The sequence below is a fragment of the Polyodon spathula genome, chromosome 7, assembly GCF_017654505.1.
Source record: "Polyodon spathula isolate WHYD16114869_AA chromosome 7, ASM1765450v1, whole genome shotgun sequence".
Classification (NCBI taxonomy): domain Eukaryota; kingdom Metazoa; phylum Chordata; class Actinopteri; order Acipenseriformes; family Polyodontidae; genus Polyodon; species Polyodon spathula.
In genome coordinates, this window is record NC_054540.1 from 2,436,721 (window position 1) to 2,463,926 (window position 27,206).

Sequence of the window (27,206 nt, forward strand, 5' to 3'; positions counted from 1 at the left end):
AAGAACTTCCATAGGGAGGGAATGCAAAGCTGTTCAGCCAGCTGTGAATCAAACTAACAGAGCAATTCGAAAAGCATCCATTCTGGGCTATTATGTAAATAGCACAAGCATTGTAAGTCTCACAGCTTGTTTATGAATGTGTGTGCAGATTGCCATACAGATACTTATCTTTAGAAATACACACACACACATAAGAGCCCACTTCTCAATGTTTCGGTATGTTTAACATGTCTTTGTCAAGGGAAAGTGTGTTTGAAAACAAACAGTGGAGGTACTTCTAGGCTTTTAATGCCATGATAACTATACTCACTTATTTCTATTTGAATCCATTAATGTGTTTGTGATGTCATTTACTACATAGTTAATGATGTAATTATCTACTATTCCTTTCTATTTAAATCTTCAGGCATCGTGGTATGGAGTCTATTTATCCATTGATTTTCCTTTACTCTTTTGTATTGTACATTATGTCATTCTATTTCTTCTCAACAACAAATTGAAGGTCATTTGTGTTATGTTCATTTTTTGTGTTGCACTATATGTGTGTGTGTGTGTGTGTGTGTGTGTGTGTGTGTATATATATATATATATATATATATATATATATATATATATATATATATATATATATATATGTGTGTATATATATATATATATATATATATATATATATATATATATATATATATATATATATATATATATATATGTTTAATTATGTATATTTATTTTTTCAATTTGTTCTAGCTTTATTCAATGCATGTAAAAATAGAGAATGGAGTTCTCATGGCCGAGAAGATGTTCGGTCAGTTTGATCAGCTCCATAAGAACCTGCAGAAGCACTCTGTGGAATCTGCTCTTCCACAGTAAGGAAATCATTCAGTGCTGTGTATCCTCCTGTTAGAACAGCTGCTATGTGTGTCAGTAATGTATGTCTGGTGTTCCACTAGATTGAACGCATGATAATCGCAGATAGGGATGCCACAGTGATTCAATTTATAGATTAATCTTAATGATCAACTTGGTATAAATATCACAGTTATTGTGGTGTGATTAATGAATGGCCAGCGTGAAGGTTCTTCAGGGCAGTGTATGGCCTGCAGTGTTGTGTGTTTGCGGTGCATGTGTACAGCTTCACCAGAATTGATTGTGGATGAACTATTCCAAGCTACACAAACAGGGAACATTGCTCTTGAACACGTCCGCTTTCTTAAACTTGAACTTGTGTAACCTCACCGATTGTCTCATTTGTTTCTGTCCACACTTCAGAGTTCCCTCCTGGTACTGGTTATCATTCACGCCCAGCAGACTAATGAAATTGCTGAATGATAATCTGAAGGAGCTGTTCACTGGGCCGTGCAGAGGTGTAAGTACAGAGAGTACTGTACAGTACTGTCAAATGTGCAGCTCGTTAGTTAAGATCTTAGTAAAATCTTTGTGGTGCGGACGTGCTGGGCAACAGTGTCTGCCAACTGTTCAGGGTTGGCCAGCCGTGAATGTTGGTAATGTGGGCCAGCGGTGAGCTGTCAAAAATGTTTGACTTCATCAGTTGCTACAAAATATGTTTGCTAACAAAAAAAAGTAATGTTTCCATAAATAGGATTCTTTTTTTTAATTAGAAATGTATATTCTTATGAAAAAATAAAATTGTTTGCATCCTAAACGTAATACCTGTTTCTAGATTTGTTCCTGAACTGTAGTACCTGTACATTATATACATCACTGATAAAAGAAAGACATGAGAGGAGTGAATAGAGCACTGTCACAAGGTGGTGAATGTGTGGGTCTTGTCTGCAAGTATATGCTACCAAAAAATGTTACCAATAGAGTTGCCGACAGAAACGTGTGATATTGGTTTAGTGTGATTGATACCCAGCTTGATGAATCTGTCATTCAGCCAATCACTCTTCTGCAGAGTGAACTCGTCTGCAGCCTTTTCCTGGATGGTCCTGAGCAAGCCAGCTTACTGAAAGCTACCCCATGAGGTAAAATGCACAGCTTCTAGTACCTGCCAGGCCATCTGTAATAAAATTATACACTGACAGCACACATTTCATAATAATAATAATAATAATAACTAGTCATTAAGTAAGTGTTGTTTTATTTCAGGTTGTCACTTATGATATCTGCACTGGTAGTATTTTCGCAATTCCTAACACAAATACTGTTCATAATGATCTTTTTTTTCCCCTTGTTTACCTTCCAGGCTGTGGGAAGTTCACATCACACATACAGCTGTGTATATCACATGAAGAGAACATGCTTGCTATACTAATGAAGCACATTGAACATATTGTGTGCCTATGTCTGTGTCCTTTTTTTTTCTTTCTATGGTATTAAATATTTAGCATAGCAGCTAGTAGGGTGTGCATGGTAACACTGCCCTCTGCCAAACAGCAGCAGCTCTGCACAGTCTGAAAACCAAACATAAAGGAGAGTTTAACCAGAACCTGACTGGACTTGATTCTGAATAGCGGATCAACTTTTCTATGAGGAAAAAATGAACTTGGTTTTCCATCCATACCCTTATAAAAGCATGAAAATAACAGTTGACAGTAATGTAGCAGTTTTCCTATGTTTTTCCCATGGCATTTAGTTTACCATGTTTTTTAATGCTTTACCGTACCTCTCAATGCTTACCTATGCTTTACCATCCCAACTCTTATCATTTGCTATGCTTTTACCATGGTACTGTAGGGAAATCAATCTGAAAAATGATTTTTTTAATCAAAAATACTATATATGTATAAAGAAAATAATGTTAATACAATTGTATAAACATTAGATATAAGCAAGTGCAGCCGCGCAGGTCACAGCATGCCCTAATGTATACGCTTGTATCATAATACAGTCGTCTGTGGAGTCAAATCAAATGAATTGACTGATGATTCAACAAAAACATTACATTAGATACTATGCATATATCAGCATTTCCACCCCATTTCTTATACTCTCTCCTAATCAGTACGGGACCACTCTGCTATCACGCACTTTCAAAACCTGGTAAGGGGGGAAACTCGCCAAAATCTATACCATTCTATAGTGTGTCACATTTAAGCATTTTACAGACTGTCTTAGCCTAATCTGTTAGAAACTGTTTCATACTAGTATTTGTGGTGTTGTGTTTTCACACTGTGTCTCCACTCCTCCACACATCTTGATTAGACACCTGCTAACTTTGGCTCTCTGCACAGATGCCAAGATACGAGAGACTGCAAATGTCTTGCTTAGCTAGTTACATGTGCATTAAGCTATATCAAAATATGAAAACAAAACTTTAACAGAGAAGTAAAGAAACTTACAATCAAATACATAATTAATACTTTATGCAGAATGTCATCTCCTACTGTACACTTTTATAAGGGTAAACCTCTGAACAGGAGTCTTATTTATTGTTCCTCAGAAATGCCCAGACGGTTCTGCTTACCAGACCCTGGTAATGACACTGAGAAGAAGACAGGAGTGGTTAAACACAACTTCAACCCAACGTTCAACAAGCTTGTAAGCGAACCCTCCTTTAATGAATAGCATCAATGAGGAAGGCTTTCTTGAGCGGATATCTGCTACTTTGGGTGAAGAGATGCAAAGTAGCTTACATACTAACTCCTAAAGGGGTAGGCTACAGTATGCATTAGACAGAGGTTCATTATAGATCTCTTCTTTCTGACATGTGGTGTTTTACATACAACAGCAAAAGTATATTAAAGAACACATTCATTTTGTTTATATTTTTTTCAGGGCCGTGTTTTGAGCATCACAGTGAAAAGCACTCAACATCAATCGCAGCCACAAACATACCTTTGGGTAAAGTGACTCTCAATCAAGACCTGTGGTATCCACTGGGGGACTGTTCAGTATGACCAGCACTCCACAAGCAGTAGTCATATCAGTCACAGCAGCAGCAGTTTAGTAGTATAACCTGATTTAGTAGTATTACCTGATCTAGGCAGATAGAATGGGTAATAGCTTGTCCAGGATCCTGGGACTGCAAACCCTAGCCCCACTGACATGCTGTAACAATGGGCTATATAATACTAAATAATTTATAACTGAATAAATCAAAGCATAGCTCATAAAATCACACTTCATTGCTAGATAAGTTGTGCACTTAGTCAAAGTAGCAGTTGTGGAGAACTGTTATAATGGCTGTCTCTGTCTGTCTGTCTGTTAACATTTAAAAAAAACAAAAAACAATTGTCGTAAAATGAGTAAAGTTGCTGTTGCTTCCAGGTACCTTATCCATTACTGAGATGTAGGTCAGATTCACTGTACTGGACTAACTTTAATCAGACCATGGATTTAAGACTTTAAATGTAAGATGGTTTTTATTTTTACAAACTTTATTTGGCTACATGGTGTTAGAAACAGTGTCCATATAAGTCCAAATATGCACTGGTCTATCAAGTGTGTTTTATTTGGTATCGCGAGTGAAGAGCCGTTTTTAAACCCCACTGCCTTCGTGCTGCATTGACTTGAGTAAGATCAGCAGCTCGGGAGAGGCAGTTCAAGTCTGCTTAGTTGATGGACTGTGGGTTTGGCAGATCTTCTAGCTGAACCACACGTAAATGAACAGTGATGCAGGGTCAAGACTGATGCCTTCCTTAGAAAGCAAAGGGACCCAGCGGTAGCCTGGAAAACAAAGGAGATGCAAAGTAACCAGAATGAAGTCTTAACTCTGGAACCGTAAGCTTAACGTTTAAGATATTACAGGCTGATTTTCTTGAACTTCAAAAGTGGTTTGATGAAAATGGTCTGATCTTAAATGAAAAAAAAGACAAATATCATGCTATTTGATTCAGAGAAAATGTTACAAAGTACTAGTTCAAATTTTTCTATTGTTACTTGTAATACTACACCATTGGAGGGAGTTGACATTTTCAAATATCTAAGGGCTTATATTGACACAACTCTTAAATTTAATAAACACACTACAGGTGTATATAGTAAAATCGGTAGGAAGCTTGCAGTATTGTATGGTCAGTGCCACTGTTTAAGCTGTACAGTAAGGTTTAAATTAGCCCAACAACTTATTTTTCCCTATTCTAGACTATAATGATGTCGAGCTATAGATTTGCTAGTAAGGAATCAATGAAGATCAGTACAATGTATAATAGGATTTGTAGGATTGTCCTAGAGCATTGCTGCAACTGTTTGCTATCACCTGCTAACAGGAGGAATTATCACTGGAATCTGATTCTTTTTAGAGGTGCACATAACACATTACCAGCTTATTTAAACAGCTTGTTTCATGAGTTTACCTGTAAATACAGCCTACGTAATGCCTATGGCACAAAATATTTCAATATAGCATCTGTAAAAAGTAGAAGAAGGAAGAAAATCTTTTTTTCTACTGCTACAGACTGGAACCTGTTCCCACAGGACCTAGATCTGACCTAGGACCTAGATCTGACCTAGGACCTAGATCTCCCCTGTTGCAATTAAAAAAAAAAACTCCAGTACTTGAATAGGCCATGTGCTGTGTAAATCGAATGTGTACTTTGTGTATTGTCTTGTCATTGTGTGTTTTTATTAATTTTATTTTTGAACCCTGTAACCTGCAGCTGTACTGGGACGAGCTACCTGAAGCTCATATGGCCTTCCTAAATAAAGAATTTTATTTAAAAAAAAAAAAAAAGAAAATCCATCTAATTATTATAGAAAGTAGAAACAGCTGCCGTAACACTGCCAGTATGGGCTAGGAACACCAAGGGAAACCAGGATCAAGGTGCAGGGAATGCAATTTGAACCTAGAAAGACTTAGACAACAGTACATTTAAGTGTTCAACCCAATCGAAAAGATGAAACTGCAGCTTCGTAAGGTATCAAACAGAAATTCCTTCTTCTTTTACCTGGGTTCATGCTGGTAAGATGCAGGGTGTACTGAGCAATGAATTCATTGGCCAGAATGGCATTTTGATCTTCCACAATGAAGCGCACCAAGGCTAGGTCTGGCACCTGTATTGCAAAGGTCATGATCTCATCCCATCGCGGATTCATGGCTGTTAAAAAAATAAATAGAAAGCAATATTAGGAACATAAAAATATTTCCGAACAAGGGGAGGCCACACTGCCCACCGATGTAAGTCCAGTTCCTGAGCAGCTGATTAACCCCAAACCTTTGTCAAGTGGGGTCTCAAAGGATCTTATTGACTCAGCAGCAGCAAAGCATTTCTTTAATCCATTCCATCTTTGAATTGGACTTCCACGGCACTACTGGAATTGGATTCAATCTTCACAGGGGATCTGAGTGAGTGATTTATGAAGCGGTCTGGAGGCAGTGGTGTGAAACTTCCCAGTGGAAATCGCCATGGCTTTTTATTCTCATTGGGTTCAATCTGTAAGAGGGTGTTCAGTCCCATAGAAATTGGATTTAAGTAAAGCACGTGAATGCTTCTGCTCATGGTTTATCAGTTTTATGTCTTTCCAAGTTTCTTATGCACTACTTTTACCAATTTCATTTTTAAAGTTTCTCTGCCCCAAAAAGCAACTTGTCCAACTTCTCAGTGCATCTGTACTTTATAAATAACTTTAAAAATGCAACCCTGTCCTAACATCCGCAGAGCATACTCGGCTTCATCAGCTTGTGTTTTATTTATCTACTCTATCATTCAATCTGCTTGACTGCACAGAGCGTACTGAAGAAAATGCAGCTTCATGTGAAAAAATACATACAATAAAAAAGGAAGTGCTTTTTTTCATTAGATCTACAAAACATCATAAAATGGAAAAGTCATTTGTTGACATTTTCTGGTAAAACAAAAAATGAATAATTTTATAGTACAGCATATTTGAGATAATTTGATTCAGCTTGATCCTTTCCAGAAATTAATGGAAGTAATTTATATTAAAATGACTATTATTATGAAGGTACAGCTGAATGGAATGTGGAGCGAGCATTAATATGTTCTTTGTATTTATACATTATAAGGGGGCTCTGAACTTTAGTGCCAGAGTGTCTGTTTTTAATAAGGGGGCTCTGAACTTTAGCGACAGACAGGGTCTGTATTTTGCTTGCAGTAGCAACACTTCATCAGCTTTGCAGGGCAGTGATGCAAGCTGATTGATACAGAGTGCAACACTTTCTGAACATTGACATTAACCCACACCAAACCCGTGTCTCATAGCATTAACTGAATTAATTATGTGCTTAGTCATGTTTCAGTGTGTAACAGTTCAAATACCACATTATAAGAGTGAAACTTTTTCGATTAAGCAAATCTAGTCTTTAAAAAAAAAAAAATTGTTCTTCTACATATTTAACACTGATGAGTAAAAAGCCATGGCAGTAATTGAATATACGTACTGTAGTACTTAATGATTGTGTAGGCTCTTGAGACACCTAACAACTCATAAGGGATTCATTATTTATCGAGGAGGTGTTACCAGCACAAGCATTTCAATACAAGTCATAGACAGACTGCCAAGGTGAAATACTCAAAAAAAAGAATTCCCTCATTCACAATTAAAGAAACTTGTGCTAAAGATTTTTTGTTACTTCAATATTATTATTGTGTTGGTGTTTCCTATATAAATAAGACAGGAGACAGCACATAATGAACCAGAGACCATAATGTACTGTGGCTTACACCACTTACAACTTCAGCTTCAATCTAAGTTGATACACAAGCCTTTTTAATTCTGGTGGGACTATCCTGTCAATCAAAATGAATAGCACTGCTGTAAGCATTACAGAGAATAGCTTTGGCCATTAATTTGGGTTCCCAGCCAGTGCATGACTGCACTTTCCATGCTTATTCAATTATGCCGAGATTTAGTCGATACATTGAAGGTTTCCTCTAATAACTTGACACACATAGCACCAGAGCCCCTTGCTGTCTAATATTAATGAGGAAATGAATTGTATGAAGAGCAGGAAGAGACACTGGGAATGCACATACTCTTTGGAAATGAACTGCAGGGGCACGCAGTTAGGTCATTTAATAAGTGACATTTATCATCGTGTGAGGTTGTGTCCATCTCCTGGACCGTAGAAGTTGAATTCTTGGAAAAGAAAGTGATCCTTCTTTTTTCATGCAATGGTGAGTAATACAAAAGATAGGATTTTCTACTCTTGTTTGCCTTGCTTCAGACAAGGATCTAGAGTATCCATTCTGTCCGGGTTTGGGCAGGAAAAGATGGAAGTAAATCCTAGAGCTGGGGTGTCCAATGACCGTCCCGAATGCCATTCCACTCCAGGTTTAACAGGTACAATGAGATAATCAAATACTTCTGGGTGTGAGTGTGATGTGCTTGGTTCAATTAAACACTTTAGAACACTTTGGAGCAAAGAATCCATTTTTTTTTAGAATAATGCCCTATATGATATAACCTGTAGCTCACACCAACTGGGGGACGGGGGGACAAAACCCGTTTGCATTTACGTTGGGAACAGGGAAGTGGAACTGTAGAGCTGGAACTGAGATCATAATATAAAGTACCCTCATTTTGTAGATCTCATAGTTTCATATATAAATGATGCAAACATTAAGCTTCCGGGTGGCACCGTCCCTGTATTCCACATCAAGAGATTGCATGAAGGAAAGTAGAGATTATATACCACGCCGGTCATTTGAAAAGCATTGATTGGTTTGAGAGCATCTGGAAGTTTCACAAGAGCTCAGACTCCCAGAAGCCTTGGTTTATGGCTCTGTTACTACCGAGGCACCAAACACACAGCGCTGGCCTGGTCACCCACCGGGGTATTACCAAGGTCCAGCCTTGCATAGTTTCTGTGCTCTTACATCATCAGGCTGCATGGTGGTATGGCTGCAGACCACAGATAACACTCAAGGATAAAGGAGGTCATATTTTGTTCAACTTACCATTTTTTTTTACATAATTTGTCTGTTTTTTCACATTGTCAGCAGAAACTCCATGTATCTCCACACGCACGTAGGGATCTATACCTTTGGAGCCCCTGGGCACAGGCAGGCTGTATCCACTTATAACCTGCATTATGGAGACAAATGGAGAGCATTAGAATAGGAAATCATCAGTGCTGCCTTCCAGCAAAGGTGTTTATGCAGGACGAGGTCAGCTTTCAGTATGAAAAAGCTGAATGATTACAGGCATGCTATTCTGTTTAGGAGCTGTATCGGAAAAAAGAAGAGAAACACTATCAGAACCAATGGAACTGCTGCAATGTGAAGAGTTTTGTTTTAATAACAGTTAGGTGTCATGTGTAAGTGAGTCTAATCAGCGCTACTGTAATTAAGAAATGCCCTCTAAGTGTCTAAAGCAGGGGTCTCCAACCCTGGTCCTGGAGAGCTACAGGGTCTTCTGGTTTTTGTTTCAACCGAGCACTCAGATACTTAATTGAACCAATTATTGTCTTAATCAGTAAAGATTAACCGGTGTTCCTGATCCTTAGCCATTGATGATGTAAAGACACCTATAACACCTGCAGGATTGGGGCTCTCCAGGACCAGGGTTGGGACCCCTGATCTAAAGTCATTCTCAAATAAATAAACACTTTATATTAATTATGCTTGAGATCCCCATCCAGAATCTTTCTGTCTCAACCACAGCCAGTTGCTGCTCCTTTCTGCTGCTTCAGATAAGTTCTTCACTGTGCAACGCAACTCTTCGCCACTGAACACAACATCTCTGAGAAACCAGGTTGTAGAGTGTGCCACAAATCCTTGACAACCCACCTCCACTGGGTAAACCCAGACTCTCCATCCTCGCTGTTCCGCTTCAGTTGCTAGTTGAGCACACCGAAGTTTCTTCCTCTCATACGCCTCATCCCATGGCACTGTTAACTCTACCAGATGAACAAGGCGTGCTGATCCAGACCACAGGACAATGTCTGGTCGAAGGTTAGTTGTGGCAATCTCAGGTGGAAAAAAAAGCCATTGACCAGCATCTGCCAGTATCTTCTAGTCTCTAGCAGCTTACAGTTGTCCTGGCTGAGGCTTGGTGTTAACACCTTTTCTTGGTGGTTGCTCTCCTGGATGGAGGAATATTGTCTTTTGTGTGTAATGCTTTGATGGAACTGGTGGCAACTTATTGGTCAGGTTACGCTTGTCTTCCAATGGTAAGGCCAAACATCGCGGCACCTGGTCATGGTGCCAAGTAAACTGTCCTTGGCTAAGACCCACCTTACATCCTGTCAAAATGTGCCTTAATATTGCAGGTGATGAACACAAAGGACATGAGGGATCCTCACCCACCCAGAGGTTTAGGTTCTGTGGTGATGGGAGAACATTATATGCTGATCTGATGAGGAAACTGATCCTGCCCTGTTCCATTGTCCATAGGTCTTATCAGCCGATCTTGCGCTGTTCCACACTCTCCCATCTCATCCATTCTCCCTGCTTGGCCTGGGAAATGGCCTTTACGCACCTGATCTTCTCTTCTTGCTTTTGCACCTCATTGATTACCAGCTTCCTCCGTTGAGCTGGGGTTGCCTTGTGCCATGTAGGAGGAGCTGAACTGAGACCAAAACCTCCTTTTCCATACTGAACTTGCCCCATAATATTTGTGATTCGAAGGGCAGCCTTAGCATCTTCCACAGCTTTCTTTGCTGTCCATTTTCTTCCAGTTTTGAGCACAGGTGCTACCTCCCTTATGCATTTGTCATGTAAATCTACTAATGTCATTACCAGTCAGACTTTGGCACACTTAAACTCTTCGGTTAGAGCAGAGATTGATAGCTGCAGTATTCCTTTACCATAAAGTCCCACTCTGCTGAGGCAGCGTGGAACTCCCAACCATTTCCTGACGTATGAACTGATTAAAGCTTCCAGCTTCTCAACTGTTGTCAAGGAAACCTCGTACACAGTCAGTGGCCACAGCAGTCTTGGCAATAGACCAAACTGAAAGCACCATAGTTTCAGTTTGCCTGGTAAAGCACTGCTGTCTATGCTCTTCAACCCTTCCACTGCTTGTTGTCTAACTTCTCCCACAAGAACTGTGTCCTTTAGATCCCCGTCGTACCATCTCCCTAGACTTTTCACTGGCTTCTTGGACACTGTTGGTATTGCCTCACCATTGATGTAGAACCTTTTATCTACTACTTTACATTTAATTATAGATATGCTCCTTGAGTTAGTGGGCTTGAATTGCATTCGTGCCCATTCAATGTTATTGGTTAATTTGCCCAATAACCGATTAGTGCAGGCTACTGTTGTAGTAATTGTTGTTATGTCATCAATGTATGCTCGAATTGGTGGTAGTTGCATTCGAGAAGCCAAGCGCTCTACTCCCACTACCCATTTTGATGCCCTTATAATTACTTCCATTGCCATGGTAAAAGCCGGTGGAGAAATGGTACATCCTGCCATTATTCCAACTTCTAGGCATTGCCATGTAGTGCTGAATTCTGAAGTTGAAAAACTAAATTGCAAATCTCCAAAGTAGGCTTTCACTAAATTTGTTATTGTCATCGGTATGCTGAAAAAATCAAATGCTACCCAAAGAAGTTCATGTGGCACTGAACCATATACATTAGCCAAATCCAGGAATGTCACATGGAGCTCCTTCCTCTCCTTTTTTGTGATTGATTTTGTTGCCAGATTACGCTGATGTGATCTAAGCATCCTGGTAAGCAGTTCTTTAATAGGTAGGCTGACAATCTCTGAGCAATAATGCTGAAGAAAATCTTGCCTTCTACGTTTAATAGGGAAATAGGATGAAACTGACCCATGCTTGAAGAATCCTTTTCTTTTGGTATAAAGACTCCACCTGCTCAGCGTCATGCTCTTGGTACAACCTACTTTTCCCATGCCTCCCTTCATCAATTTCCACAGGATTCATAGAACTCCAGAAGCACTCTTGCATACTCTGTATGGAACTCCATTAGGCCCATTAGGTCACAGCTTGCTCTATTTCTTTCCACTTAGATGCACAGTCCTCCATTTGGTATTTGGGTGGATTGATAGGTGGGATGTCTAAAGGAATTGACATAGGCTCCTGTCTTTTTGAATCTGTATGTGTTTCCTCCAAATATCTCTCCAGCTCAAACTTAGATGATTTTAGTGTGCCATTTTTCTCACTGGTGAAGATCTTCTTTACAAATTTGAACGGATCTTTATAAAAGTTAGTTCTCACACAGTCTTCTTTTAGCATTTCAGTAGGCGCTCAGCTTTGTGCAATGTTGCAAACTTATCTTTTATGACCCTTTGTAACAGATTGAGTCCCTCCTTCTGACTTTGTTCTGCTTTTCTCCATTGCTTCCTCAACTGCCTCCTTTCTCTAACTAAGCATTCAATCTCCTGCTGCCGTCTAGACTTTCCAGGAAAGTTTGCACTTTTTTCTTCCTTTTTTCAATTCCAAACCTCTCACTTCCTTATGCGTAGATGATGTCCCCAAATTTATCCAGATTCTTTTCAACTGTTCCATTTAACCTTTCCAAATTAAAACAGAGACCCGTGTTTATTGTGTCCCACGCAGTTTTCTCACAAGCTCTTGGCCATTTAACTCCAGGCTTGTGCCCGTTGAGGTTCTTTTCTCTCTTACGCTGGTTCATCTGACCGGGTTCGCAAGGATCATTAAGTTCATCACTAGTTGTATCCACGCAAGTCTTCCACATGTCTATGACAGGGGTGCTGATATCCTACAAACTGTGGTTTGCTTCCTGTTGCTGTATTTCATTCAACTGACTTGACTGACTTCGTAAGAAGTACTGATCAATGTGAGGACCTTGTCCTTTCTCCCTCAAGCATTTCATTCTCCCTTGATGAATCTTCAAACCCCTGACTGTTGTCACCTTGCTCCAGCCGCAGACACAAACCTAGAGTTCCATGTCTTTGCTAACTGCAGATCTTAAACTAGTCTTTTGTGAAGTACTCTCCATTCTCATATCCATTTCTGTTCCTAAATCGTTAACCGTGTTATCCAACGTTGAGTCATCTTCTGCCCCCGCTCTCGTAGACTCTAGGGGTATTTTTCTCTTTAATTTCTTAGAAGCCTTGGAGTTCTAAGCTGATGATTTTAATGTATCTGGTTGAAATGAAATGAGAAGCACTCTAAGTAATAAGAAGTCTATAGGAGATGCAAGCCAATCTATCTGTAAGCAATAAAAATGACAGATAGCTATTAATCATTTTAGCTCCGGTCTTCAGCCATATGTAAAGGAGCAATATCACTGCTGTCAGACCAGCTTAGAAATAATGACAGCTCAAGGGCCATCTTGAAGGGGTCATTTACAGACAGCCATCATTATCAATAGCAAATAAACAGGATCACAGAGCGCTCACTATAGATAGATGAACTTCAATAGCAAATAAACAGGATCACAGTAATCTCTATAGACAGATTAACTTTAATAGAGGGTTACCATCTGTTAGCCGTCTAATAAAAACAACAAACAAACAATGTTTAGACACGACAAAACAAACGAAACAATACGGTTCTCATTCCATTTTAGCATTAACCATAACAAAGGAACAGATTACCTCGTCCCCTTATATACCGTCAATCACGGTCCCTTGGTTAAAGATTGCAACAACTCCTCCAATCCGCGGTTGCCACATCGTTTCCCTTCCGGGACGATGATTTAGTGTATCATAGCTCCACCCCCTTTCTAGATGGCCGACTTCCGGCTAAACCTGGGAATAAATTGTCTGGCCATCCAGTCCTGGACACTCTGTTCCCTTTACACAGTGCCCTCACAGGTCAGGAGGGAGATTTATCACCAAGAAGCATTTTGTCTATGTCACACACCTTGTGCCTTTCCTTGGGTTTGAAACCAAAGTAAATTATGCAAGCAATGCTTGCTATAACTAGATAGTAACCCTATGGGAAAAGCATGGGAAAACTGCAAAATGACTGTGCAAATCTACTGTGGTAAACTTTTAGAAGAGATACCCATTACCTGCCAAAGGTGTGGTGTTCCCTTAAAACTTTGATGTCCAAGGTCTCTGAAAGGGGGAACGGTAACATAAAATAGGCATTTTAAAGTGGGGGTACTGAATGCCATTGAACAAAACTGTAACCCCTGTATATGATGGAAGCCATGTTGCCATACCCCCAGCACCCTGAGTTCCAGCAAGAAACTGACTCTTAAGGTTAACAATGATGTACAAAAGGTTCTTGTTACTTCCACAACAATGAAACCCACAAGAAATCAATAAGTGCAAATTTCAAATTGCTTTCTTACGGTGTGACTATTAATCATCTCCCTTCTAAAAACAAAGGCAGTTGAAAAGAAAACAGCCATTACCTTCACCAGCAGATTAGTCGGCTTGAAATCTGGCTGAAAAGCATTGGGATCAAAGGGTTTCTCACTAACTCTCATAAAGTGTGGTTTGAGAATATAGCCACAGTTTCCATTGTCTTGAAACTTGCCCCTGTTCAGATCCATAGCCTCTCCAAGGGACTGGAAATTTAATGCCACTGTATAATAAAGAAGAAAAAATATACCTTCCTTAAAATATACAGAAACTGATTCTCTAGTGTACTGAAATTTACTGGACTGCAATGAAGTCACTTTGGGGTATGTCCATGTAGCTTATTTAGTTGACTTGGAGTACTGAATTGTGGCCATGGGGAATACAATGACACACACACACACACACACACACACACACACACAAAAGAACCTGCCCATAGATGCCGCTGTTGAATCCCTTATCACATAGTTAATTTACTAGAACCGTTACCATCACAGAGTGATCCGATGCTGAATGAATGAGTTCAGGCTTCAAGCACACAGCCCTGAAGTTGCTCACAGTTAATTAACCATATGCTATGCACATATGGGCTTCAGCATTGCGTTCTCCTGTGCTAGGAAGTACACATCTAATGGGATGTAGCTTTACACAATAAAAAGCTGAGAAACGAGTTCCAGTCCCCAGGTAAAGGTGTGTGTTTTCCGCTATGGGATATCAGGCAAATTGGCCACTCCACAGCAAATGTATGACTGGGACCTCAGTAGAATATCGTGCTGTTTATGATACACAGTTTCTCAGTAAGAAACGCTGCCTGTTCCAAACAAGCACCATACTGCTGCACTGGCATTTCATCTGTGCCCTAAAACCCCTTTCCTGCTTAACTGAGTTTTTCCTCCTCGCACTTAAGTCACAGCAACCCCAAGTGCAACTAATGAGAATAAAGAGGATTTACAGAGGAGCCGCTAAGGCTGGCGCTTATGTAAGATTTGCCATAGCAGTCAGAGTAAAGCTGCGAGGCATCTGTGTGCTCTGTCCTATATTAGGAGGTAGCATGGCCTCGGCCGAGCAGGATGAGCTGAACAGCCTCCTTTCCTGATGAAGCAGATGAGAACGAGGAGGGCGTGTTCACTTCTCGCTTGCCCCAAAGGATTTGTTTCTTTATCTGATCCTGACTGATTACCCACCTGGCTTGCAAGTGTTGTACAGATTCTTTATTATATAATCTCAGCACGGTGCTTTATGTATAAACAACAAAGGCTGACACCAATGCTTTAACTTTTGATGGCTTTAGTTGATGCACAGTCAAACCCAATAAATATCATTCCAGTTTGTGTCATCCTCTGCTTATGATGGCCATGTTAAAATATCCTGCCCTGACCAGCTCCTGATAACATCACTTTGTTGTTTATTGTCACACTCCGGATAATATCTGTAACCCCTTGAATAATAAGGGGTGTGAGAACAGGGAGGCCGTCTAAATAATTTCACTTGTAAAGTGCACTACGATAAAGCATGCATTGTTCTCTGCCCTAACCTCCTCTACCCAGTTCAGACAACTGCAGCCAGGGCTTTGTCCTTAGTTGGTTCCATGATATACCTTTCATTGTGTTAATCATTTACTCTAATTGGTATCTCTCCACTCCCACACTGAGGAGGAGAAAGCCAGCCCTCAGATTTCACAGTTGCAGCGAAGCATGAAAATACATTCAACACAGAATCGAGCCTGGGGTTTTAGCATTAAAAATAAATTCCATGCAAGGTATGAGTATGCAATGTAATAGGGTTAGGGTTCAGAAGGTACAGTAGTAATGCAAGGTATGAGTATGCAATGTAATAGGGTTAGGGTTCAGAAGGTACAGTAGTAATGCAAGGTATGAGTATGCAATGTAATAGGGTTAGGGTTCAGAAGGTACAGTAGTAATGCAAGGTATGAGTATGCAATGTAATAGGGTTAGGGTTCAGAAGGTACAGTAGTAATGCAAGGTATGAGTATGCAGTGTAATAGGGTTAATGTAATAGGGTTAGGGTTCAGAAGGTACAGTAGTAATGCAAGGTATGAGTATGCAATGTAATAGGGTTAGGGTTCAGAAGGTACAGTAGTAATGCAAGGTATGAGTATGCAATGTAATAGGGTTAGGGTTCAGAAGGTACAGTAGTAATGCAAGGTATGAGTATGCAATGTAATAGGGTTAGGGTTCAGAAGGTACAGTAGTAATGCAAGGTATGAGTATGCAATGTAATAGGGTTAGGGTTCAGAAGGTACAGTAGTAATGCAAGGTATGAGTATGCAATGTAATAGGGTTAGGGTTCAGAAGGTACAGTAGTAATGCAAGGTATGAGTATGCAATGTAATAGGGTTAGGGTTCAGAAGGTACAGTAGTAATGCAAGGTATGAGTATGCAATGTAATAGGGTTAGGGTTCAGAAGGTACAGTAGTAATGGGTTCAGTAATGTGAATAGCGGGACAGTTTTTTTTTTTTTTGCTTGGTGTTGTGATGAGATGTGAAAACCATGAAAGATGCAACAGCATTGCTGCTGGCTAAGACAGATGATCTATAGAGTAAGAGAAGAACTTCTCTCTTCATTTTTGCTGCTGAAATGCTTTTAAAATATGCAATATACAATATGAAATTGAAGCAGTAAAGCGCTATAGAATCGGGAATCAGTGTGGAAACGAAACGCTAAGCAGCCCAGGTTTAAGACCAGGGAGCTCCAATAGACACAATGCTGACTCATTTCAGACTATTATAACTATGCCAGAGAAGAGTGCTGTAACAGCATATTACCCATCATTGCAGAAATGGGTTTATCTGTCTGATGAGAGGTCAGGGACAGTAATCCAGAGAGGAGGCGTGGCCTAGCTGACAAATTCACTGTTCTCTCATTTCTTTCACCTCTAGAGGCCTGGCTTCGAGTCTTACTAGAGTCAAAATTAGTTTGGTAACTTGAACCAGCCTTCGGTGGGGACAAAATCCACCATCAATTTGACACAAGAGAGAGGCCTAGGACTGAATGGCAGGCAGGGGTGTTCAGAAAACGATCCATTTTGATTGTGACAATGCTATTTATCTTTAAAAAAAATACTATGTTTAATCGTGAAATATCTTGAATACCTATTTTTAGACCGTGAAATGCTGTGAAATAAGAGATTTTTGAAGAAATGCAACCCTACAAATAGTACAAGCACTGGCGCTTGGGGCACAGGGTCTCAACTGGCAGACATGATTAAACACAGTCCAGTCACAGAGCATACGAGACAATGCAGCATGAAAGATAGGGTCCCCTGGATGTGTTAACCACTGATCTGCAGGCACCTACCCATCTGTGCGCCAACGTTCCAGAACTCCTGCGGGTTATAATTGGAAGAGAGGGCCCTGGAGCCTGCAGGGTATATCCTTGTGATGAACTTCATGTTGTGGAGCACAAACTTTGCACCTACAGGGCAAGAAGCTATTATTATAAATACATGCAGAAACAATTAAACTGGGCAGAAAGATGAATTGATATACTCAACACATCACAACCACATAAACAAAAGGTAGTTTGTTGTATACTTTCATACAGTACATACACACATGCACGCATGCATGCACGCACACGCACGCACACACCTGAGTTCATGGCTAGTTTGCGTGCTTTGGCCTCCGCAAGTGAAGTGTTTTCATAAAACTTCTGATTTGCGATGGAATGCTTGAAGCTGACAAAATGGATCGACTTTGTGTAAATGACGAGATCGGACAGTGCCATTGCCAATGCTATCTTCTTCTCCTGGTTAGAAAACAAATACAGAAGAAGCACATGAGAGGACAGCTATATCTGCCCAATTGATATGCTCTGTCAGAGATTACATGAGAGGACAGCTAGATCTGCCCAATTGATATGCTCTGTCAGAGATCACATGAGAAGACAGCTAGATCTGCCCAATTGATATGCTCTGTCAGAGATCACATGAGAAGACAGCTAGATCTGCCCAATTGATATGCTCTGTCAGAGATCACATGAGAAGACAGCTAGATCTGCCCAATTGATATGCTCTGTCAGAGATCACATGAGAAGACAACTAGATCTGCCCAATTGATATGCTCTGTCAGTGATGGAGATACTGAGGAGCAGCTCCTGAACAGATGAAAGAACCTTAACACAGACTTTTATATATAGTGTAGGCAACACTTTACATGAAGTCCATCTAATTAATGTGTATTTACATAGTAGTTACAAAGTAAATATATGTGTATTTACACATAATTACAATATTATTATGCATTGTTACAAGATACTTAATGTGTCAATCGTTTCGCTCGACATAGCCCTATCTGTAACCCCCCTAACACTAACCCTAACCCTTCTCTGATACAATTGTGTTCTTATATATATCATGCAGAAAGATTTACACATGAAGAACATTGTAACAAGGCATAATAACATTATGATAATGCGTAAGCACACATGTATTTACTAAATAACTACTATGTAAATACACAGTAATTAGCGACACAATGTAAAATGTTACCATTTATTTCTCGTTTTCAAATAACGTGGATGAGGGACACAGCAGACAGGCTTTTGTGGAGGAGTCCTGGGGAGGCCTTCATCCACAGTGGCTTGAAAAAGCCTGAAGTATATATATATTATATATATATATATATCTATATATATATATATATATATATATATATATATATATATATATATATATATATATATATATTATATATATATATATATATAGATACTGATGCACAATGAAAATGCAAGTGTCTAAGTTTTACATCAATAGCTCACTGGGCACATACATACATAATGTTATTTACATTTTAAGTAGTGAGCAGATAGGTTTGTTGATTGTTTGAGTAGTATTGTTCCTTGGCATAACAAAATACTAAGCTCAAGTCATGTGATAAAAACACCAGATGCTCAGTGTTTGGTATTTGGGTTGAGTTAAAATTGCCAAAATGAGCTGATTAAGGATCTGAATAAATATCGATTTGAAAAGACAGGATTTTAAATAACACAAAAATAGTGAGTGATAGATCATGCCCTGGAAAGCAGCTCTGTGAGGGACAGGCCATGTCCTGGAAGGCAGAGGGTCACCACACCGGCCCAGGACCGTCATATCCGACTGATCCATCCAGTGGCGCTGGAACAATTTTTAAAGTGGGGGTGCTGAAAGCCATGGAACAAAACTAACCCCTGTATATGATGGAAGCCATACACCCCCAGCACCCCTAGTTCCAGCACCCCTGGATCCATCTGCATAATCATTTTCAGACTGCAGTGGCTACAGCACGAGAAAGCCCAGGAAAAAAATAACCCACGCATCAGCAGAATGGCTATAGCTCCCCATCTGCATGGAAATGATTTGCATGCTTGGAGGCCGTTCAGGGGTAACATGTTGACAGCTGAGAGACAAAACCAGTGTCTTCTGTGGGCCAGAGAGCATCCGAGGTGGCGGCAGAGAGAGTGGGGGTGTGTTTTATTCACAGATGAATGCCGTTTTACCCATGACAGACCTGACGGAAGACAACGTGTGTGAAGATGTCGTGGTGGGCGTTATAGTGACTGTTGCGTTGTTCAAGCCAACCGGAGGGGTGTGAAAGTGTGATCATTAACACAAGAACGCCTTTGGTGCAGATTGAGGGCACCCTTACTGCTCAGCGAAACATTGGCAAAGTTCTTTGCACCTACGAGGCCCAGTTTTATCTATCTATCTATTTGTTTAATATCTAACTTAAAATGTTTGCTTTGTAATAGTGGCGGGATGGGGTTAGAACTCCCCTGCCAGCGGAACTGTTTACTATTGTTTATTATCACTATCACGTGGCCACGATTGTAAATTAGAGCCAGGTGCAGAGTATTTAAGGAGAGCAGGTAGGTTGTTTTGCGTCTCTCCTGTGTGAAGAGCCCCGATGGGGAGTGCATCCTTGCGTATTAACAAAAAAAAAAAAAGGTACTGTGTAAGCCTCTTTGTTATTGACATGTGTAAACCTGTGTGGTTTTGTGTTGTGCAGGTAAACAGCGTAGCTGTCCTGGGTTACTTCGGTTCCTGAAAAGTGTATAGTCAGGCTCCAGTGTTTTGTTTTTGTTTATTTTATTTTGTGTTTAAAAAAAACTAAAAAATAAAAGTGCGATTGGGCATTTGAAACCAAGATCCTGTGTATGTGTCGATCACCCATGCTGAAAAGAACCCTAAGTGTGTATAGTAGCACAAATCCCTATATATATATATATATTATATTGTATATATATATATATATATATATATATATATATATATATATATATATATATATATATATATATATATATATATATATATATATATATAAGTATATATAATATATATATATCTAATATATATATAACCTCCTATATACCCTTCTAACCTCTGAGGATTACAAAGGGTTTAGTGCAGAACAGTGTATCACAAGGTTAATGAGTCCTGGTGGGGTGCAGGAAGCTGCCACATTGCTGCACAGTTATTGCTCCTGACATCCTGTGCCTGCCCCTGTCAGCCTGCTGTTCTGAGTGTAAACACAGATGACAGGTGCTGCATTTCACACACACACAGCAGAGTGCCTTCTGCAGTGCACTTGAGGTTCCTGTACTGCCCTCTACTATTGCTGTTTATAAGCTATTTTTTTAATTGCTGCTGACATTGTGTCATAGTCTAGATCGCCTAAAAAGTGTTGATAAAAACATCTTACCAGTATTGTATATCTAACTGAGAATATTTCAGGCGGGCAAACTTGTTAACGCCTGCTTGAGTTCAGAAACTTTCTGAAGTTCACATTTCACTGTAAGAACTGCTCAAACACTTGATAAGCTTCTTTAATTAAAGCGACAGTAATTAGGATGTATAGCTGAAGGAACATAATAAGGCTGTAACTCCATTGAGCGAGTCAGCTGAACTCTGGACCTTTTTTTGTAAAAGCTTTTCTTTTTCTTTTAAGCAGGTGGCACATTGGAAGTCTTACTCATGGTTCTGTAGTAGATGTGGAATCATGCTTTTGATTGAGCAGCGAAGAAGCTATTCAATAGGTATGAGACTTGTTAAATTCTGGATAATGGAATATGTTGAATTGTGAAATGATGAATGCTCACATATGGTTGGGCACCTCCACTGTAGTTCACTTCACTTGAATTGAGAAGATTGGTTGGTAGACCAGACCTAGTTGCACTGCAGTTTTAATGACTGAAATGGACCCTTGATTCCTCATTGAATAAACACTGTGACCAGCATGTGCACTTTGGAGGTGGAGTAATACTGTACTTCAGGCTGGACTTTTATCAAACTGATAAGCCAGGAGAACATAGCTGATGCAAAGATTATAATAAAGTGATGTAGAAATGATTTTAACGTGGCACACCAAGAGGAATTTCTATAATTTCATTACTACTGTTGCACGTGCCAGTTTTGTCTTTCAATCCTCTGTAAAAAAAAAAAAAACACACAAAAAAACAACAACATGCGTCATACCTGAACACCTCCACATAATGGGAAAAAATATGCACCGGTTGTATAATAATAACAAAATCATAATATTCAGTGTAGTATTCTTAAGATCTAGTGAGTTTTCCAGCACTTATTAGACAGACATGTGGATGCAATGGACTTGGGAATAATGTATTTACATTTTTAGTGTGAGGCAGTTGGCTTGGCCATCTGGTAACATGTACTCTCATCTTAGCTTTCAGCAGCGTCCCTTTTATTCTAGGTCACTTGAAGTGAGTGTAAAATGAAATGTCTGTGAATTCAGCTACATGTAGAACCATTGATATTCCCTAAGCCACACATTGCATTTAGTCTCTCACTGCAAAGCCTGATCTAACAATTTCTACTCTAGTTTGGCTGGTTCTTAAGGAAGATGTATTTAGTCTCTCACTGCAAAGCCTGATCTAACACTTTCTACTCTAGTTTGGCTGGTTCTTGAGGAAGATATATTTAGTCTCTCACTGCAAAGCCTGATCTAACACTTTCTACTCTAGTGTGGCTGGTTCTTGAGGAAGATGTATTTAGTCTCTCACTGCAAAGCCTGATCTAACACTTTCTACTCTAGTGTGGCTGGTTCTTGAGGAAGATGTATTTAGTCTCTCACTGCAAAGCCTGATCTAACACTTTCTACTCTAGTTTGGCTGGTTCTTAAGGAAGATGTATTTAGTCTCTCACTGCAAAGCCTGATCTAACACTTTCTACTCTAGTTTGGCTGGTTCTTGAGGAAGATGTATTTAGTCTCTCACTGCAAAGCCTGATCTAACACTTTCTACTCTAGTGTGGCTGGTTCTTGAGGAAGATGTATTTAGTCTCTCACTGCAAAGCCTGATCTAACACTTTCTACTCTAGTTTGGCTGGTTCTTAAGGAAGATGTATTTAGTCTCTCACTGCAAAGCCTGATCTAACACTTTCTACTCTAGTTTGGCTGGTTCGTAAGGAAGATGTATTTAGTCTCTCACTGCAAAGCCTGATCTAACTTCTTTTCTACTCCTCTACCTTGGCTGGTTTTAAAGCTGGTGATTTGCACTTTGCTGTCTCTTCCTCTGCCTCCTCCTCATCATCATCGTCCTCAATACAGTGCCCCACCTCCCCATGCCTGTTGGTCCCTTTCTTGAGTATCGTATCCTGAAGCAGTCCGATTTTCTTATTCTTTATTAATATTTTATTCTTTAATTCCTGTGGACAAAGCAGTGCTGTCAAATATTTATCTATCTATCTATCTATCTATCTATCTATCTATCTATCTATCTATCTATCTATTGTTCTATGGTTCTGTTGTTCTATCATTCTATCTGTTACTACAAACAATGAATACAGTCTAAGGATCTGTTAGAAAAGTAATTAATATTGCAGCTAAATAAATGTTATGAAGGAAAACTTGATTAGCTAAATCAACTGTCAATAATACATAATAACTGGTCTCTAGTACCTGTAGCCTGGAAGCCTATATTGCAGTCTTTGTGACCTTTGTAGCTACTGTTTAGGTGGGATTTGTAAAATGCATTTCCAGTGTCTGCACACTGAGTTTGATCTTTTTAATCCTCCCCTTTAAACACTTGCCTGTGATTTCACAGACCCCCATACAGTATAATACTAATACTGGATTACTTTACATCACTTTGAGTAAGGTGATCCAAGAACAGTGAGGTCTGTGAACAACCCATAATCAGATATACAGCAGCAGTACTAAGACATATCAACATCACATTTGGAACAAACACCATGGTTCTCAAACACATGTTAATGAACTCCCCTCTATGTAAGAGACGTTATTTCTACTGTACTACAGTACTACGTTTCAAAATACTTGTTACTAACCCTTTTACAAGTTTACCACGGTATTTTTGCATGATATTTTTGAAGTTTTGCTATGCTATTCCCATGGTTATATTAGGAATCTGACCATAGTTTACCCTGGTTTGTCATGTTTATTAATATGCTTTACCATACCTCCCTATTCTTTACAATGTTTATCCCTGTTTCACCTTGCTTTCACTTTGCTTTATTACACTTTGCTATGTTCTTGCTATGGGAGATGACACATTACTGTAGAAGGTAGCTATACATTACTGTACATGGAGGTGTTCTGATGTGTGGTATATGCTTTGTAATATATCATACTGATGAAGAAAACACTGGGCTTTTCTGATGGGTTTTTTGTAGGCTGATGCCGGTGTACAATATTATGAGAACATAAAGGCAGAGTGGAGATATTCTGCAAGAAACAAAAGGGTTTAGCAGATTTTTGGTCACTGGAAGCTGAATAAATTGTTCCTTTTTTTGTAATATGTTCCAGCTTTTACAAAGGGCACCGGATTTCAATCTGGAGTCTCTCGTTTCGCAATCTCAGAGCAAGCAATGACGGAAGCTGTTGTGCAGCACTAAACATATGAGAAAGGAGATGACTTCTAACAGAGCACGCAGAGAAATGCAATTCGATTTCTGAGATCTCAGCCAGACTGGGGGGGTTGCTCAGATTGAACTCTTGTAATAGTATTTTTATATTCCAGTTTTAAGTTGTTACATTACACTAAATTATACTGCAGCCTGAAATCTGCATGTTGACTCAAACTGTTTATCCATGCCCCTCGCTCAACATGCTTGGCTCTGCTGAGCAGTATTACAATGTGGGTGGAGGGAATAAGCTCAGTAAATAAAGGGTTTTACTACCAATTCAATTCCCTTTGTGCTCTTGGGTGGGTTAGCCCTGGGTCTCAGTTAAGCACATTTTGGCATATTAAAACGTTGCAGTTTGCACACATACACTGTGATTTTGCAGTCACTTCACACTGTGGTGCTTTAGTGAGACACATTCCTAATAAGCACCTTTGTTTTTTTATGTCAAGAAAAATAATAGTTGTAATGCATTCAATCCCAAATACAGCCCTGTTTCTATTCTATGACCATGCCTGCAATCATGTATCCATTAACTAGAAATGGGAGTTTTGGTGATCAAAAACAAAGTATCACTGGTTGCATAATCTGAGGGGTATGTCCTGTCAGATCAATTGGTTTGTAAAAGAGAATAAATAAATGTGAAAAAAAGATCTTTTCATTGATATGTCCAGATGTTAAAAATAATGTGGCTGTGAAAACGTAAATTTCTACCGGACACCACCTATAATGGGAACTATACTGAGTGAATCAGAGAATACAGCTTGTAAAGACATGCTCTTAAAGCAATTGGTCTGTATCAGTAATATGGTCAAAGGTTAAAATAATTTGTTAGTGAAACAGTTCCTGTTTGATGGACACGTCTATAATGAAACATTATTAATAAGATCTGTGTACCAACAATAGAACTGTGTACCAGCTATAAAGACCAAAAAGTCTTGTCACCCCACTGGTAGCCAGTTTAGGTCACAGTTCAATGAAGGATGCAGTTAGATTTTGCCCATGGAGTTTCCACAACAGTGAAAGTTGCCAATTTAAATGGTTTCTGAGGTACATTGCACTTATGTACAAGAACCACATGTGAAAGTTTAAATACATCATTTTATAAGTGAAGAAACTTTTACTTGTGTAAAGAGATATCAATCAATCACCCAGAAGTAGAGTCCTGCATCGGGTTGGGTGCCCACAGGTGAAGCAGGAGGCGATTATGAAGGAGTCAGCTTACTAACCTGTGCTCTTAGTTTGTATTGCCACTTGTTTGATATGTCGCAAGGTCCTTTTATCACATTTGCGTGGTGATATTAAAAATGTATTCTGGATGAGGTGGAACAAAAGATAGCGCAGGGCAAATATTATAAATGTGGATAATAGTTTGAGAGGTAAATCAGAACTGTGGAATGCTTTTGAATCATAACGAATGAAAATAGTGAACATGTGACTGGATTAGTTCCAGTACATCTCTGGTACATGTCTGCAAAAGCACAGGTGTAGCTCCCTTTCAACTGGTGGCACAAAAGGAATAGGCAGATATTTTATAGTAAAGTAAGTGGAGATAGTTCATATTACAATGTTAAAATATATGCAGACCACTAGAGAAAGCTACCACGCTGTATAGCCTATTGTATAAACTCAGTCTGTGGAGAATGGTAGAGATATCTATGTGTGAATGTGAGAGCATGAGAGAGTCAGTTGACGCAGGCAGTAGGTAAAGGAAAAACACTTGCAGGTTCGGGTCGGTTTACAGGTCTTATTAAAGTGGGTTGGGTCGGGTTGTTGGTAAGAAGTCGGTGTTCCAGCAAATTGAGGGTTCGGGTCGGGTCCTGTATTAGCAGGACCAGGTCGAAAGAGGGTCGTAAAATTTGGACCTGCCAGGACTCTGCCCAGGAGCATTATTTGACAGGAGGTGCACATTTCATAAACTGTAGTGCTTGATGGGCTCTGTGCCAGGGTGGAACTGCACACAGAAACAACTATACAAGTTGGAACATGCAGAAATATGTGCAGGAGATTTACTGAAAGAGTGTTTTTTGGTGTCACTGCACAAGGGTGTGGCCCTTGTACAGTAACAGTACTTATCCATAGTACACTATGGATATATATATATATATATACAGTGCAACCCCAGAGTTACGAACACCAAAGTTATGAACTGACCGATCTATTGAACCTCTGACTTTCCACCAGAAGCAAGCAATCACTCAACCATGAGTGCAATTCAACCATAGGAGCTCCTGTAAGCGGCGGGCTGGTCACGGAGAAGGCAAAATTACTGAACCAACAAGCCAGATTTCAAAGCAAGTACAGGCAGTTTCACTAGGAACATTTTAGTTTTAAACAAAGTTTTTTTTTCCAAGCCAAAGGAGCCAAGCTGCACGAATGCATTTTGTTTAAAACAAGCACAACGTTAACCCAAGTTTTCTTGGATGTTTAAATCTATGTTTTTGCTATGATTTCAATGGTAATTAATGTAGCCTTTTTTTCCATTTCTAGGACTGTTTTAAAGACTTTAGAACCATAATGATATGAGTATTGTATTATTGTGTGGTGTCTTTGTTTGTTCGCCAGATTGTGGTTGTAGATAGCAGGTGCCCTCGTTTAATAAAACCATTGAAAATTTACTTTTCAGAGTTACAAACATTTCAGACTTACGAACAACATCCATCCCAAGGCGTTCGTAACTGTGAGGTTCTACTGTATATGTTCTTTATAAAATGGGTCTTTTAAATACTCTATCCTGGTTGGTCAAAACAGGTCACATGGGGTGTTGCTATTACAGCACATCACCATGGGTTGGCACTTCTTTTCAAAAAGGGGCAAATCACAAGTAGATATCCATACACCAGCAGAATTAAAAAAAATAAAAATAAAAAAAGTAGACATATTGGAATTTATCACAATAAGTATGACTGACGAGATTTATGTAGCTGTTGACCTTTTGGGAAACCCAAATGTACATGAGATATTAAATGAGTCTGAATCTGACACCAATTAAAGTAGTGAAAAAAGGCAAAAGTATTCAAATCAATTCAAAACTCGACATTCTAATTGCTCTGCTCCTTTCCCTGAACTACAGCGTTTCTTATTCCATTCCGAAAATAAAGTTCTATATCTTAAACTTTCAGCTTTTCAAAAAAGATGTGGTTTGCTCTTAACAGAGACTGTGATGGTTAAATGGATGTTTTGTTGCCGCTGCCTCTGGTCTATGT

The 27,206-nt window shown here is 39.4% G+C and overlaps 1 protein-coding gene and 1 long non-coding RNA gene across 2 annotated transcripts in view; one reads left to right on the plus strand and one right to left on the minus strand.

The window, feature by feature from the left end:
- The first annotated feature begins 753 nt into the window (after positions 1–753).
- On the plus strand, positions 754–1,980 carry LOC121317939. The gene is made up of 3 exons (XR_005950556.1): positions 754–866; positions 1,270–1,366; positions 1,916–1,980. It is a non-coding gene; the product is annotated as an uncharacterized LOC121317939 (long non-coding RNA).
- A 2,137-nt stretch (positions 1,981–4,117) lies between these two features.
- LOC121318987 (1-phosphatidylinositol 4,5-bisphosphate phosphodiesterase zeta-1-like) overlaps positions 4,118–27,206 on the minus strand; it is a 32,349-nt gene continuing 9,260 nt past the window's right edge. The window contains exons 5-12 of the mRNA XM_041256224.1: positions 22,621–22,782; positions 20,618–20,635; positions 17,726–17,882; positions 17,433–17,549; positions 14,165–14,337; positions 8,823–8,949; positions 5,850–5,999; positions 4,118–4,629 (exon numbers count right to left, since the gene is read on the minus strand). Of these exons, the coding sequence (XP_041112158.1) occupies positions 4,547–4,629; positions 5,850–5,999; positions 8,823–8,949; positions 14,165–14,337; positions 17,433–17,549; positions 17,726–17,882; positions 20,618–20,635; positions 22,621–22,782 (987 nt within the window). The 3' untranslated portion in view covers positions 4,118–4,546. The remainder of the gene's footprint in view (positions 4,630–5,849; positions 6,000–8,822; positions 8,950–14,164; positions 14,338–17,432; positions 17,550–17,725; positions 17,883–20,617; positions 20,636–22,620; positions 22,783–27,206) is intronic.